Below are 17,025 nucleotides of genomic sequence, written 5' to 3' on the forward strand. Positions count from 1 at the left end.
CAACCGATTTTTTTTTTAAACATTTTATTTATTTGTCAGAGAGAGCACGAGCACAAGCAGGAGGAGCAGCAGGTAGAGGGAGAGGGAGAAGCAGGCTCTCTGATGAACAGTGAGCCCGATGTGTGGCTCAGTCCTAGGACCCCAGCATCATATCCTGAGCCAAAGGCAGACACTTAATCGACTGAGCCACCAAGGTGCCCCACCATGACATATTTCCTAAAAGCAAAATCATGTCAGGTATTACATAACCAAACAAAAGCTGAATGAAGTTTGTAACCTTGAGAAACTAAATATTTACCCAACTTATGCTACCAATGGTACCAAAACTTAGTTTGTGAAATTTCCTTTAGCTGCCCTTCATAGCATTATTTATAAAAGGTTAACCTTACAAACAAAATAATGCCTAAAAAGAAATTTAAGTGTGGTACACCCAAATAATACATTAGGCAACTACTTAAAATGTTATTGATCAAAAAACTTTTTAATAAGCTAGGAAAACATTTGCCACATAATGTTAAGGTAAGAAAAGGAAAAGTAGCAAACCACATAAATTATAATTTTGTTTCAACCCACAAAAACAAAAAGACTGACAAAGCAATAAAATTTGGGACTCTGAAAGCATATTAAAAAACAGTAACTTATTGAGCAAACCAAAGAACCTGAATCGCAAGTCAGCAACAAGAAAACAAAGATACTATTATTTTCATGGCAGGACCCCAAAAGGTTCAGGAATTGACAACTCTAGTTACCAGAACATTTGAATCACCCAAGTATAAACTCTCTAAGCAGGCCACTGGAATCTATTCCCTGAAAAATCAAATTGCCACAAAAAGAAAAAACAAAGTAACCCAATGACTCGGACATGTGGAACTGTTAAAAGCTCAGCTCTACAATAAAAACTGTATCAAATTTCATTTATATTCAGAGTTTCCAATCACCTTTTTAGAGGCCCATTCCCTTATGGCCAAGGATCAACAAACATTCAAGGAGAGTCAGTCAGAAGGCAAAACAACAAACATACTATACAAGAAAATAAAATTGAAACGAAATGAACAATCTATCATTAATAAAAATATCTTCTGAGAGACTGATGAGAAAAAAAAAATACTCCAATACTGCATGCATGAACAATAGGATGCTACTGTTAAATACCAAAGAAAAACCTTCTTGGATATTCACAATATAACCACAGAAATGAAAAAATGAATAGAAGAGTTTTAAGGCCGAAGGAATCTCCCAGACAACAGAAGACAAACAGGTAGAAAATATGACAGAAAAGAAAATTGAAGGACTAGCATAAGAGATCCAATATGTGAATTGGAGGTCCAAAAGACATTAAAAAGCAGAGAAAAAGTAAAAACATTACAGAGGAAAATCCCCCAGAAATGGGAGGATATGTGCTCCCAGATTAAGAGAGTATAAATGAATGCTTGGTACAATAGATAATAGACCAAGACACACGGTTGTGAAATTTCAAAACATAGTGACAAAGCTTCTACTCATCCACGGGGGAAAACAAAATCATCTATGCATTTGTGTTCAAATATAGACATAAAAATATTTTCACAGAAGGTTGTGGGTCAATTTTTTCTTACACGTTACCCCTTCCCACTAGTCACTCTTTCCTTGCCCCTCCCTCCAAATTATATAATTACACAATTGTTTTTGCATCCAAATAGGTGATTTTTATTTTTAAACCTATTAAACTGCATCTCCTTTCATTTCACTAAAAACAAAAACAAAAACAAAACAAAACAAAAAACCCCTTATTTCTATTTAAGTATATAGAAAACTATTAGGATGTCAAAATGTAGACAATCATTGAGGCATTATAGTAAACACACAGGGGTTCATTTTTATTATTTTATCTACTGGTTAGTATGTTTGAAAATTTACTTAACAAAAAGTAAAAAAAAAAAAAAGGTTATTTTAGAGAGGTTGGTAGGTGGCTTGTCTCTCAGTTGATTAAGGAGTTTAAAAAGTATACTTGGAGCAGACATGACAAGAACTTAAATCACAACTCTTCAATCTGTTCCTTTTTCCATTCACTAGCTTAAGATGGGTTCCTCATTCCTTTCATCCCCACAGTGCTGCAACAGCTCTTTATCTGGTTTTACTTCCCTTTCTCTTCCTTATATTCTAAAGCCTACCCTTCTAAAGAGCACTTGTCAGTTTTCTAAAAATCAAGTCTGCTCAGGCCTAGCCTTCTACTCAAGAACTTTCAAATGGCTTCCTATGGCCGATACAAATGTCTATAGGCTAGTTTAGGGTTAAGGTCTTTCCCATCATGGCCCCACATCTACCATTTCCAGGCTTCTCTCCTCTAGTATCTCTCATCTGTCCCAACTCTCCTTTCCTGCTATCTGGTTTTGTTCATATTGCTCCTTCTATCTCTTTTCTACTAATGAAAACTCACTGTCTTTCAGTTAGCATGTCTGAATCCTTCTGGACTCTGCACATTAGGATAACCTACTTTATCTTCTGAACTCCCTACTGCACTTTAGTAACAGCACTAACGATTCTCAAAATATAACATGACTAGTTCCTATATATACATCACTCAGATCATGAGCTCCCTGAATACAGAGATCCTGGTCTTACTACAGAATCTGGTACAGTGCCGTGCACATTAGAGGTGCTCAGACATAACAGGAAAATTGGGGAAGTCCTTTTCCTTCAGTCTGTCTCACCAACCCTAGTAATTGTAATTCAAACAATGGATTGGTAGATTAGATCTTAGACGATTTTACACCTTACACCGATGCCAGAATAATATTACTTAAAAGCCACATCCAGAATTATGTTACTTATTCAGTACAAATAGGCAATAACTCCTCCAACTTGTCCTTGTTTCTAAGGCTTTCTAGTACTGAACCCTGCAAAGTCACCTCTCCTCTACTCCTTTCCAAAAGAACTCTTCTGATAAGGGTAATTTCAATTTTTTTAAATTCATGGAGATATTTTATTTTATTTTTTTTTAAGATTTTATTTATTTATTTGACAGACAGAGATCACAAGTAGGCAGAGAGGCAGGCAGAGAGAGAGGAGGAAGCAGGCTCCCCGCTGAGCAGAGAGCCAGATGCGGGGCTCGATCCCAGGACCCTGGGATCATGACCTGAGCCAAAGGCAGAGGTTTTAACCCACTGAGCCAACCAGGTGCCCCCATGGAGATATTTTAAAGATTTATTTATTTATCAGACCGAGAGCATGTGTGTGCGAGCACAAGCAAAGGGAGCAAGGGGAGCAGCAGGCAGAGGGAGAAACAGGCTCCTCTCTAAGCAGGGAGCCCAATTCGGGGCTTGATTCCAGGACCCTGGGATCACGACCTGAACTGAAGGCAGAAGCTTACCTGACTGAGCCACCCAAGCATCCCGATAAGGCTAATTTCTTAAACACTCTCATCTACTATCTACTCAATTAAGTTGAGTTTCTTTCTTTGCCCAAGTTACTTCCTAATCCAGAATACTTTTTCTTCTGTTCTCCATACTCAAGATTCTGATTAAAATGGCATATGCTTCTCTAGTAACCCATCTTTAGACTCTTATTTATTTTATTTACTTAATGTAACACACAGAGAGAGCAGGGGGAGTGGCAGGTAGGCACAGGGAGGAGAAGCAGGCTCCCTGCTGAGCAGGGAGCCCCACACGGAGCTCGATCCCAGGACCCTGGGATCATGACCTGAGCCAAAGGCAGCAGCTCAACCAACTGAGCCACCCAGGTGCCCCCAACTTTAGACTTCTAAAAAAATTCAGAAATAGAAAGGAAGCTATATATGACACTCAAAGTTATTTCTAATCCCAGAGTAATTCTTTTTGCCTTTTTAAAATTTTAAAATCAATTAACATATAATTATTAGTTTCAGAGGTAGAGGTCAGTGATTAATCACTCCTATACAATGCCCAGTGTTCATTACATCACATGACCTCCTTAAAGTCCGTCACCCAGTTACCCCATCCCCCACCCACTCCCCTCCAGCAACCCTGTTTCCTATAATTAAGTCTCTTATGGTTTGCCTCCCTCTAATTTTGCCTTGTTTTATTTTTCTCCCCCTTCCCCTAGGATCCTGTTTTGTTTCTTAAATTCCAAGAATGAAATCGTTAACTGTCTTTCTCTGACATGGTCACCACAATATCCTCTAATCCCATCCACACTACTGCAGATGGCAAGATTTCATTTCGACGGCTGAGTAATATTCCACTGTATACATATTCACCTTCACCTCTTCTTTATCCAGTCATCTGTCAACAGACATCTGGGCTCTTTCCACAGTTTGGCTATTGTGGGTACTACTGCATAAACATTGGGGTACAGGTGCCCCTTCAGATCACTACATTCCTATCTTTGGGATAAATAACCAATAGTGCAGTTACTAGGTCACAGGGTAGCTCTATTTTCAACTTCTTAGGAACCTCCATACTGTTTTCCAGAGTGGCTGCACCAGCTTGCATTCCCGCCAACAGTGCACAAGGGTTCCCGTTTCTCCACATCCCTGTCAACATCTTTCGTTTCCTCACATGTTCATTTTAGCCATTCTGACCAGTGTAAGGTGGTATCTCGTTGTGGGTTTGATTTGTATTTCTCCAAGGGTAATTTCTCATCACTCAATTCTCCAATTTCTGTAGCATTTTGTCTAAAATAAACATCTTGGTACCTAATACTACCTAAGAAATTTACCTCTGCATATTTGGGATACCCATTACATTCTTAAAATATTTTTTGTATCTCCAGAGTTGCAGGATAGATAGTAAGAGACAACTCGGACTTTTTTAAAGAATAATAGCCCTAGAGAAATTTGAACAAGGAAATTTTAAGGTAACAGAAACCTGTCTGAAATTTAATGTCAACGGCAACCTGAAAATGCCAAGCACTCCCATACAACCAGTAGTTGCAGATTTTGAGCAACATCAATAAAATATATCCTACAGATCACAATATACATAAAAAGTCTGAGCCTCACACATTATTAAAATATACACCCTAGGGGCATGTGGGTGGCTCAGTCGGTTAAGCGTCCAATTCATGATTTTAGTTCAGCTCATGATCTCATCAGTCAGGAGGTTAAGCACCCCGACCCAGTCGGGCTCCCAGCTCAGCAGGGAATCTACTTGAGGTTTTCCTCCTTTATTCCCCCCCGCCCCGACTCATATATACTCTCTCAAATAAATATTAAAAAAATACACACCCTCTTTCCAAATCAATATTTGTAACAGATGAGTAATATTTAATGTGCATTATCAAGGCAAGAAAAAGCATTAGAATATATCCATTAAATTCAAATCCTTATTCATTCAAAACCAAATAAATGAGAATGGAACAATAACCTCCTCTCATATAGCCAAAAGAAACTTCAAAATAATTTTGATACACAGTATGCATATAAAAAATGCGCTCATGGCGACCACTTTCAGTAAGAGACCAGCCCCTGGGAGTTTTTTATTCTTTAGTTTCAGAAGTTGACTGCAAAAAATACACAGAACCTGGCAGCTTACAAGGTCATCTTGTTTTCATTTGTTAGAAGAAATAAGAAGGGCCACTGCAAATGAACTATTCATTAAGAAGACAACTTTTCTACCTATTTGTTGTAATCCAGTGTAACAATGTATTTACTCCTTAAATAAGGAGACAGCACCAAAAAGCACCTGACGACCATTTAAAATAAAACAGACATCATTAAACACTTTCAAAAGATTGACAGCAGAACAAGAACCAAATACTTACCCAAAGTAGGATGCAAATTAAAATTAAATTCTCTACCCACAACTGTGTCCAGCAGAGCGGCTACATCTGCGGCTATAGCACACGTATTGCATAAGGCAGTATTGCGGTGGACAGGGCTGCAGTCCCAAAAGGGTCACAGGAAAAGTGCCTGCCCGCAGAAGTTCCCTGAGTACATAACCCAATCTAAAAGCCACTCCCAGTCTTCATTCCAGTGTCGTTCAATACAAGAATTAAGAACTAAGAAGTAATAAGGTAAAGGAAAAGAGTACACAATCAGGTTTTGAGAAAAGTTTGCAGGTTGCAGTGTATTGCAGAAGTATGAAAATATGACATTACTCTTTGGATTGGGCCTGTGATCTATGGGATGGAGAAGCCAGAAGTCAGACTTGATTTCCAAGTGAGATTATCAACCTGCAAGCCCCTATAAAGCCTAATTCTTTTAAGCTACGAATTTTAAAAATCAACAGCTTTATCCTCTTCTGTTGAGTCTTTCTTAGAGACTCCTAAAAATGCATAAGCTTTTTGAGACTCTTAAACTCTTAAGACACATTGCACCAATGATTTTAGTGTCATACAGATAATAAGCAGTATGCCATCTTCTTTACCACTTTTTTAAAAGAAAATTGAGAAAAATAAATCTCCAGTTCTGGTAGAATGATAGCACAATCTATAATCAGAGCTTAGCCTATTGGTGTGAACGTCCTACAAACAAACATAGACTATAATTTAAAATAAAATTACAACATATAGCAAGAATAGTTTTACTTGGCATTTGTTAGTATAATAGGCTATAAATTCACATGCTTGCAAAAGTGGAGATAAAACAACAATCAGCAAATTTGTAAGTCACCAGGAAGCTGAAGGTTTGGAAAAAAGGTAGCTATTTCCACTTTAATCTGATCCTTTGAGTAGTGGTACGGGAGCAGACTCAAGAACAAAAAATGAGAGCAACCAAGGATAATTTACTAAAATTCACCTTAAAAAGATTGAATCTGCCATCTTGGATCTCTGCACCTGGTGTAACTTCCATAGTACAGTCTTCGGCCTAAGTTAAATAACATATTCCCCATTAAGATACCACATAATTTTTAATTGATAGGCCATATAAAGAAAAACTAGCTGTGGCTAGTCTGTGACTTGAAACTAAGAACATCAGATAATCATTAATATGAAATTGAAAGGGAAGGAAGGGCAAAAAACAAACATGGTAAACAGAATGAAAATTTTAAACTATCTTAGAGCATTTAACCACCTTAACAGGGAAAAAGTGATTTATCTGGGGAGTAAAATTTGGGACTGTAGAAAAGCCTGGGGTATTCTGGAATATTTACTAATTACCGTAATTTTATTTGTAGTAGAGGTAACTGGTATAACTTCAAGTCCCATTCGTATCCTCTTTTGTTTTTCACAGTAAGCTTTCCAGGTATCTTCATTAAACCCATAATTAAAATAATCAGAAAGATCAGCACCTAAAGATAAAGCATAGTGTTAGTGTACAAATATGTCAATCCTATTTTTATGCAGTATATAAAAGAAACTATAATATAAATTTAGTGTTCTATCAGTTTTATCACCCCTTCTAATTTTTCCCACTTACTGTCATAAAGGAATGGTACTATAAAAATTTTTGATCAAAAGTATTTCCTTCAAGCCAGAGTACTATGCTAAGCAAAGTAAGTCAGAGAAAGACAAACACCATATGACTGCACTCATGTGGAATTTAAGAAACAAAACAAACGAACATAGGGGGTAAAAAAATATTTCCTTTAGAAACGGCATTACAATAAAAACAATATTCAAATCCACTTTAGTATGATACAGTAAGATTTAATTATACAGGCCATTCTTATTCCTCATCTACTTAAAACAAGAAAAATTACATTAAAAATAATATTCTAAATGGGTGCTAAAAAAAAAACTTTTCTAATGACTATCTGTACTAAAAATCTTTTCAAACAGATACAATCCACAATAATCTTACCTGGTTTACGCCATGGTTTATCTTCAAAGGAATCCAAATCTACCTCCAAGAGTGGAACTCCATTAATGCTTCCAGGTGCATCAAGGTCCACCCCTTTGACTTTTGTCCCTATTTTATAAAATTACAAAATGGTGAAGGAGCTGTTATTAGCAAAAAGCTGAGAGATATCACAGAAAAGGGAAACCATTAACTCCTTTTTACTACCGATAGCACTAAATACAGCAAAGGTTCCAAACAATGCATTAGAGTTATTTTTAACATAAATAAAAGGTGAGATCAAACTTTATGAAGCAGCTGTAAAATTAACTGGACTGAGAGTTTAGGTGCTAGCTGCTTATAAGGAATTCCTGTACCAACAGGAAGTTGCTAACTTCCATGTTTTAAATCACTTTTTTGTACAGCCTGTGAGCTTAGTCTTTACCTTTTCAAAGGGTTGTAAAACAAACAAGAAAGCCAAGCATGTGATTGGAATCCTGAGACCCACACAGCCTAAAATATTACAGAAAATGTGTCCAGGGGTACCTGGTTGGCTCAGCCAGTTAAGCATCTGCTCTCAGCTCAGGTCATGATCCTAGGGTCGTGAGATCGAGCCTCACAATAAGCCCCCAGCCCAGCAGGGGCTTCTGCTTCTCCCTCTCTCTCTGTGTGCTCATACATGTGCTCTCTATCTCTAGTAAATAAATAAAATCTTAAAAAAAAAATTTGTCCGTCTCTGTCATGTATGGTCAAAACCACTTGTTTTCACAGAGCTTTAAGAATTCTACCTATTGGGACGCCTGGGTGGCTCAGTTGGTTAGGCAGCTGCCTTCGGCTCAGGTCATGATCCCGGCGTCCTGGGATCGAGTCCCATATCGGGCTCCTTGCTCGGCAGGGAGCCTGCTTCTCCCTCTGCTTCTGCCTGCCACTCTGTCTGCCTGTGCTTGCTCTCTCCCCCCTCTCTCTCTGATAAATAGAATCTTTGAAGAAAAAAAAAAAAAAAAAGAATTCTACCTATTTATGACCTTCATAATGTGCCTTATTTTCCTATTTATACAGTTACAAATACAAGTTTTACCTGTAGTTCCATAAACTCTTCCCCCTGTTTTGATGTTAAGATTTACAGGTGCTGTACCGTAACTCCTAAAAACAAAATAAAAATTATACTGAGAAACTTAAAACAGCAATATATTCAATGCGTACAAATAAATTATACACCCACATAGTAACTACATGAATTAACAATGACTCACACATTTCGGAAAACGTTCTAAACTAATTAAAAATTATATTTTTTAAAAGTCTACCATTTTTTCCATCTAAAAAACCTACCTGCTACGAAGTCAGTATCTCACCGTACCAAACTTCGTTTAAGAAATTTGGCTAAGAGGAAAAAAGTCTATATACCTTGTCTTCATTTTCTCACCTCCTAGTTATTCAATATGCAGCAATCCTGCAATAAAGAAATTTCTCCATCTTGTTTCCAAGTCCAGTGACCTCCCTGTAATCCTCCCTGCACTGGTTACTATTGATAAATCCCTCTTTCTAATACCCATAGGGTATTTTTACCCATAAAAATGAATTCATTTATACTAAATCTAAAAATAAATCTAGGGTGATAAAGTAGAAAAGTGTTTGGAAGTAGTCTGTGGTTAATGACTAAAGAAATAAGAAAGAAATTCCTAGAATGCTAGTAAAGTCCCGTATTTTGATCTGGGTGGTTATATGAATGTACACATATGAAAAAATTATTGAGCTATACTTTTTTTTCTTTTTAAGATTTTATTTATTTATTTCACAGAGAGAAATCACAAGTACACTGAGAGGCAGGCAGAGAGAGAGAGAGAGAAGGAAGCAGGCTCCCTGCTGAGCAGAGAGCTCGATGCGGAACTCGATCCCAGGACCCTGAGATCATGACCTGAGCCGAAGGCAGCGGCTTAACCCACTGAGCCACCCAGGCGCCCCTGAGCTATACTTTTTTAATGTAATATAATATATACATGACAAAGGAAAAAAAATAGAAAATCTGAAGTCAGACCCAGGTTCAAATACAAGTTTTGTCAATTACTACTTGTATAACCCTGGCTAAGTCACTTAAGACCTCATGGATTTTGTATAAATTTTCTGTAACATGGGTTTACATACAGTTCTCTACCTCTGCATACAATGCATTCTCGTATATGAAGAGGAAAATCAAACACACTAACCGAAACAGACTAAAACATAATAAGACCTCAATGTTTTCAATGATATATTTCTCACATTATATTCATGTTATTTAATTTACTTCTTTATTCTCACAAGTTCAGGTAATTGGACTTGTAAAGATTCACTATTTCTGATCTGCCTAATAATTTCCACTTTTTATCTACAATGTACTAAAATTATGAGACTTAAGTTATTCACTTTCATGAGCACCATCATTTTTCAGTTTTCTGCTTAAAAATGATATATAAAAAGTGAAAAATAAATGTAATAAAATATTCAAATAATTGTAGAAAGCTCCACTGCTATAAATGCAGAAACTATGAAATAACCCAAATTAAACTGTCACTGTCAGGTAGTACTACCATACAATCCTGAGGTGTTTAAATCATTTCAAGGTCATTAATTCATCAGTAAATGCTTAAATACAAAGAATGCATCATGCATAGTTCTAGGCTAAGGAATGAGAATGACGAACTGAGCAAATATAGCTCCTGTCCCACAATGCTTACACTTCAACAATCTAAATCCAGCACAGCAAAAGCACTTTGGGGTTATCTATATCTGAGTTCTAGCTGTTTAAAAGTCAAATGTATAGGGGCGCCTGGGTGGCTCAGTCAAGGTTAAGTGTCTGTCTTCAGCTCAGGTCATGATCTCAGGGTCCTGGGATTGAGCCCTGGGTAGGGCTCCCTGCTCAGAGGAAAGTCTGCTTTCCCCTCTCCCTCTCTCCCTCCCCCTGCTTGCTCTTGCTCTCTCTGAAATAATAAAAATTAAAAATTTTTTTTTAAAAAGCCAAATGTACAAAAATCAAGTAGTCTCTAAATGGTCCTCTTACAGAATTGCTAAGGATAAAACAAAATAATATTCATAAAAGTCTTAATGATAAGTTTAATAAATGAACCTCTTGATTCCCACCCAGCTATTTTCCCTTCTGTGTTTTGCCTTTAAAACCCCACTTTTCAGGGCACCTGCGCGGCTCAGTCAGCTAAGTGTCCGACTCTGTGATTTCAGCTCAGGTCATGAATCTCCTATGAGCTCAACCCATGAAGGGCTCCATACTCAGTGCAGCCTCTCCCCTCCCCCTCTGCTGCTCCTCCCCCTGCTCTCTCATTCTCTGTCTCTAATAAATAAATAAAATGTAAAAAAATAACACCATCACTTTTCTTTTTTAAAACAACTAAGGCTGGGACGCCTGGGTGGCTCAGTTGGTTAAGCAGCTGCCTTCAGCTCAGGTCACGATCCCAGTGTCATGGGATCGAGTCCCACATCGGGCTCCTTGCTCCGCAGGGAGCCTGCTTCTCCCTCTGACTGCCTGCCTGTGCTCGCTCGTGCTCCCTCGCTCTCTGACAAATAAATAAATAAAATCTTAAAAACAAAACAAAACAAAACAACTAAGGCTTTGGTATTCATGTGTGTAAAGAAGCTTAGCTGTTTGGAAAATTGCACTTAAGCTGATCTGATGCCTTCCATCAGACCCCCATGAGGTCTCAGGATTCTCTAGGTGCCAGACCTTACATATTTGGGTTTTTAAGAAACTTCAAAATAAATGCATCAAAAAAATGTATTTTAACCTACTCCTTCTACATTACCCATACATGCTAATATACTTTTAGGGACTCAATTAACTGCTCTACAAAGCTCTAAGTCATTGAGTCCTTTATTTCACTCTGCATCCACAACCAGTCACCCATGTTACCGCTGTTATGCACTCCAATGCGTCATTTTCCATCCATCCCTATACTGCTGCCACAGGCTTAGTCTGGCTTATCATCTCATGCGGACAATTCAAATGTATTAATTTCTTTCTATTCAGTCCACCTCAACTACTGCTCCAAGTTATCTTTTCAAATAAACTAACCTACTTAAAAACCTTTAAAGGTACTAACTCCCTCAAGTGGTTCCAATCACCTTTTCCCATCTTCCATATTCTCCAGCCCTGTAGTGTCTCTAAGCCAATGCTTCAACTACAGCTCAGGAGTGTCCTCTGCTAAATCATCAGTCCTCTTCCTCCTGACTCAAGAATTATTCAAAGTTCATACACTATCTCTTCTAGGACCTTTTCCTAAACAGGTGTAGGCTTTTAGCAACTCTCCTCTCAAAGTTTTCAATTCACTATTCTATTTCTATTTCAGCACTTAAACCTCACTAGAAGTATTTGCTCACATGTCTACCTTCCTCACTACTTCTAGTAAATAAGGACTTTATTACTTTTCATAGTCTCATCATCAACTAATGTAGTGCCAACAAACATTTTTAAGTGTTTAGCAAAAGAGGAATCCCAAAGGTAAGAAACCACTTTTCTATGCAAGCTTACAGATAAAATGAACTTTGTGACAAAAGTATGTTGCCTGAAAAAAAATGCTATTTTGTACTTTCTGACCACTAAAGCCATTTAGTATTGTTCCCGGAATATAATTTGCTCTTTAAATTTGCTTCTGAAAATTCTGTGCAAAAAGTGGAATATTCATCAAATTTTATTTTCTCATAGACTCTTCCAGTTTTCAAGAGATATATCTTGAAATATCAAGGTTAAGTTTTACACCCTTCAGAAAGACCTGTAAGTTACTCTGAAATGCAAAAAGAAAAAAAAAAAATAAAAAGATCAACTGAAGGGTAGAAGCATGGACAGAGATACATACATTTACACGTATATTTGGTAAAGCAAACCCAGCAAAATGTGAATTGTGTAATCTAAATGATGGGTAAGATGGGTGTTCACACAATTCTTTCAACTTTCTTAGATAATCTGAAATTTTTCATGTTGAAATACTGAGGAAATAATACTGAGGAAAAGCTGTTTAGTCAACAAACATTTACTGAATATTTACTATATGTAAATCACTTTGAGGAAAAGGGAAATACATAAACAATGGTTTCTACTCAAGGACTTTGGTGTCTAAAGTGATAAACATGAACCAACATAACTACATTTCATGAATCTGGAAATTGCTGTAAGAAATAAAGTTCAGGACTGCGGTGGCTGCAGGGATGACCAGAAACTACTAAACACCTATAGAAGTAAAGTAGAATTTCATAAAAACTTAATGGTGGCTGTGAAGGCCCTGATGCCATGAATGTCAATTGATCTCTTTGGATGGTCAAGAATTTATTGTACAAAGAGAACATACACTACCATCCAGAACAATAAAAGCCATGTTGAGCGGCCCAGGTCAGTTTGCTGAGAACAAACTAATGAAGTCAATAGAGAGATCTCTTCACATGTGCTATCGAAAGTATGCGTGTATTTTACCTACAAGGTTCACTACACTAACCACTCAAGAGATTCCTGAATTCCCAGCTGCACCTAAAATTGCAATGAAACTGCTAATGGCTGCAAACTTCCTAGATTGGTAAATAATAAAATTGTAACAAACTATTAGCTTTTCTCAGTTAAAAAAAAAAAAAAAAGAAGGAAAAAAAAATTAAGTTCAGAAAATGTACCACGGGAGTCTATGTACATTCAATATTTGAATGTAATTTCTACCAAAAATTTGGTCATATTAATAAAATAAACACTATTTGTTTTAACTGTTAAATAAAATTATTTGTATTTGGGACACCTGGGTGGCTCAGCGGGTTAAGCCTCTGCCTTCGGCTCAGGTGATCTTAAGGTCCTGGGATGGAGTCCTGCATCAGGCTCTCTGCTCAGCAGGGAGCCGGCTTTCCCTTCTCTCTCTGCCTGCCTCTCTGCCTACTTGTGATCTCTCTCTGTCAAATAAATTAAAATAAAATCTTTAAAAAATAAACAAATAAATAAAAATAAAATTTGTATTTGCAACTACAGAAGAGTATTTACTACATACACAATGACTACAGTGTTCCTTTTGCATAATGCAGATGGCAAAGGCCTATTAACATAAAGGTCTACTGTCATTATATGTAAGCCCAACATTAAGTTTTTAAGCGGTGATGAGAATACTGAGAGTTATCTACCCCTAACATTACTGTCTCTTCTCAACCCTGATCTCTAGAGTTATAAAATTATAGAGTCCTTACTATAGTGTGAAATGGACCATGAGAATAACTGAGTTACCTTTAAGCTCCTAAAATAACTTTTGAAAAAAAAATAGCTTTAGTATAAAAATAAAATATTCAAAAATATTTATCTATATATTGCTTGATTCCAGATAAGGCTGTATAATGAATTATAATGCAACTGATGAAAAGTTTGTGCTCCCAATGCACAAGCACTGTATTATGTATCTAACCTGATAAACCACAAAAAAACACTCTTATTCTGCCACCATAACAAAATCACATTCAGTACTTTAATATATTCCCTTCTAGCCTTTCTCTAAAATTCTTCATGTGCTCAATGATCTAATGACAGTTGATTCACTAGATTCAGTTTTACAGACCATAAAACTTAAGACAATGTATTATCTTAAAATGCCAACAGAATAATTAACTTCAAAAACACACTATGAAGAGCAAAAATAAAAAAACTTTTGATACTGTTTTTATTGGACAAAAAAATTTAAAAAACCTAAACTCAGTTTTGGATAATATAATGGAAGCACAATGTAGATGAAATCTGTAATTTAAAGTTTTCTAACTCTAACTAAAGAATTGGACTCCTCAATTTATGAAAACATCTTGATTTCAGAAATCAAAAACAGCTGCTTCCATGGCATTTTATCTAATAAACTATCTTTAAGAAAGAAATATTTTCATGGTGAAATTCCTTTTTGTCATGAGACAGAACTGAAACAACACTACTGATTTCAGGTGTACAACATAATGATCTGATATATGTATACTCTGAAAAATGATTACAGTTACTTATCACCCATCACCACACTGTTCTGTATTTTTTCTTGTGATGAGAACTTTTAAGATCTACTCTTCCAGAAACTCACAGTGAAATTTTAAGACTTCTTGCACATCATGGTAAGATGGAAATATGTAAAAACAATGGAATCAACCACCACTGGTTTGATATAAGCATGCTACCCTTGATTTAGGCACACAACTGTTAGTTAAAAATAACTTAAAATCCTGATGACTCAGTCAGTGGAGTATCCAATTCTTGGTTTCAGCTCAGGTCACCATCTCAGGGTCATAAGGTTGAGCCCCATGTAGGGATCCACACTCAGCAGGGAGTCTCCTTGAGATTGTCTCCCCCTCTCTCTGCCCCTCCCGCCTATATGCGTGCACATTCTCTCTCTCTCTCTCTCTCTCTCAAATAAATAAATCTTAAAACAAAACAAAACAACTTACCCATACTGTGGTGCGCCCGTTTTAATGTCTCCTATAGTGACATGAACATCATCCTCATCATCATCACTGTCACTATCACTATCATCTTCAGTCTCGGTCACTTTCTATACCAACATAAACAATTATAAAATACATTCAATAATTCATCTCAACATCTAATATGAGTAACTGAAAAAGTAACCATTTTGTGTTTTTTGAAGTACAGTTTTAGAGAAAACTTATAATTTCATAGCACTGTTACCTCATGTGTAACTGTTATACATGATAAACAGGGATAAGAATGTAAAGTAAAATCTTTTCTTAGCATCATCTTTTTGTAAATAACACCTCACGTATTTTTTCCTATGATTTACAACTGCTTCTCTGAAAAAAAAAATCTAAGGCATTGTACTAAGATATTTAGAACATAAATTATAAAAAGTAAGTATCTGAGGAATTTTTATCAAGAATATGAAGAGGAAAACAATTAACTTTAAGAGTCATGGTTAAAAGACACCAAACAGTTAAGGAGCTGTTCAGTTATTCTTGTCATTCATTTACAGTAAGAAGAGTGCCTGGATGCAAATGATTGAGGAACTACTTTGTTTCTATGAGCATAAAGTGGGACCATTTACAAAGGCTTTGTTTTGGCTCTAAAAGGCAATTTTGTGGTTAGTCGCAGAATAGTAAACAAAAAAGTAGGTCACCTAGGCAAACTATTTTTTTGTATACAAGTTCAAGCCTGCAGAATAATGATTTCCTTCCTTTCATAGGATCAGAATGTTAAAATATTCGTAAAACCAATAATACGTGTTTACCCCCCCAAACAACACTTTTAACAGGCATGACTGAAGTTAGAGAATATCACATATTTATGTAAAAACATATTGTTCCAAAATTATGACAATCAAATTTAGGCTGTGGGACTTAATGTTTTCCTTGAAAATGAGGTTCACTATGATCTCTTTAGTTGAGCTACAATCACTCAGTTCCTTGATAGCAGTCAGCTTCAAGCCTTCACACATGCTCCACTTAGTTCATGGAAAGTCTCTTTCCACTACTGCCTCTCAGCACTTTGCTTTTGATGGCACCAGATGAGATGGAATATAAGAGCAGTCCAGATCACGCCGGACACTGAAAGTCATGTTCAATTTGTGGCTTTCTTCCTAAGTGAAAGGGAAACTACTATAAAGACTTTAAACAGAGAAGTAACTAAATTTTAAAGCCTTATGTTACCGGTTTCGGCACGCCATTTTCAGCAGTTTCGTCTTCAATTCCAGATGGAGGATTAGCACTACAAACAACAGAAATAAGCGCACAAGTCTGGTATTACTTTCCAGAAGTACAGACAGAGTATACTAGTATTTTTTAAAAGCTCTGATAGTTTACTAAAATTACTGTCTCCACTGGAAAAGAAAAAGGATGGCAAAAACTTTGTGTGCTATTCTGCTATTCCTACTGCTTTGCATAACACCCATATTGAACATTCAAAGTAGAATAGAACTGCCAAATGATGTCAAATTGCAAATCTGACAATGGTCTATAATTCAAGTTTTCTTATTATTTTAAAAATATGCATCACACTTCATTTTATTTAGCCTAACTATTGGATATACGTTATTTCATAAAAGACACATTTTAAGATTTAAAAGAAGTTTATCTTCACATAAGACTGCCTTTCCATTTGATGCCAATTAGTAGCTCCAGGCCTAATTTTGATGCATTAAAAAACAAATTACTTTTTGAAGGCCAATCAATACCTGAATTTGCCATATTAAAGCAAAACTGATATAAAATAATAAACCCCTCTTTTCTCATGAGACTCAAAGCATATGGTCATTAATTACCAAATAAAACTTGTAGTACTGTTGTGTAACTGGCTTCTTATATTTTAATAAGTATGATTTCTATAGTGGCAACTAGCCATTAACCTCACTTTCTAGTAA

The 17,025-nt window shown here is 36.4% G+C and overlaps 1 protein-coding gene and 1 pseudogene across 32 annotated transcripts in view; one reads left to right on the plus strand and one right to left on the minus strand.

Annotated features, from left to right (window-relative positions):
• Positions 1-17,025, minus strand: part of FIP1L1 (factor interacting with PAPOLA and CPSF1) — a 78,155-nt gene that overhangs the window by 54,353 nt on the left and 6,777 nt on the right. For 16 of the 31 annotated variants that reach the window (XM_082728319.1, XM_082728324.1, XM_082728328.1 and 13 more), the window contains 5 exons: positions 16,316-16,373; positions 15,101-15,204; positions 8,754-8,818; positions 7,700-7,807; positions 7,057-7,187 (listed from right to left, as the gene is read on the minus strand). In XM_082728319.1, coding sequence (XP_082584445.1) covers positions 7,057-7,187; positions 7,700-7,807; positions 8,754-8,818; positions 15,101-15,204; positions 16,316-16,373 — 466 coding nt within the window. Of the gene's footprint in view, positions 1-6,694; positions 6,764-7,056; positions 7,188-7,699; positions 7,808-8,753; positions 8,819-15,100; positions 15,205-16,315; positions 16,374-17,025 lie in introns of all 31 variants that reach the window. The other 15 variants (XM_082728318.1, XM_082728335.1, XM_082728331.1 and 12 more) reach the window with 2 other exon arrangements.
• LOC309863881 (elongin-C pseudogene) lies at positions 12,950-13,323 on the plus strand (annotated as a pseudogene). Its single transcript has one exon. The product of its transcript is annotated as an elongin-C pseudogene (transcript).

Source organism: Mustela nivalis (assembly GCF_964662115.1).
Source record: "Mustela nivalis genome assembly, chromosome: 4".
Taxonomy (NCBI): domain Eukaryota; kingdom Metazoa; phylum Chordata; class Mammalia; order Carnivora; family Mustelidae; genus Mustela; species Mustela nivalis.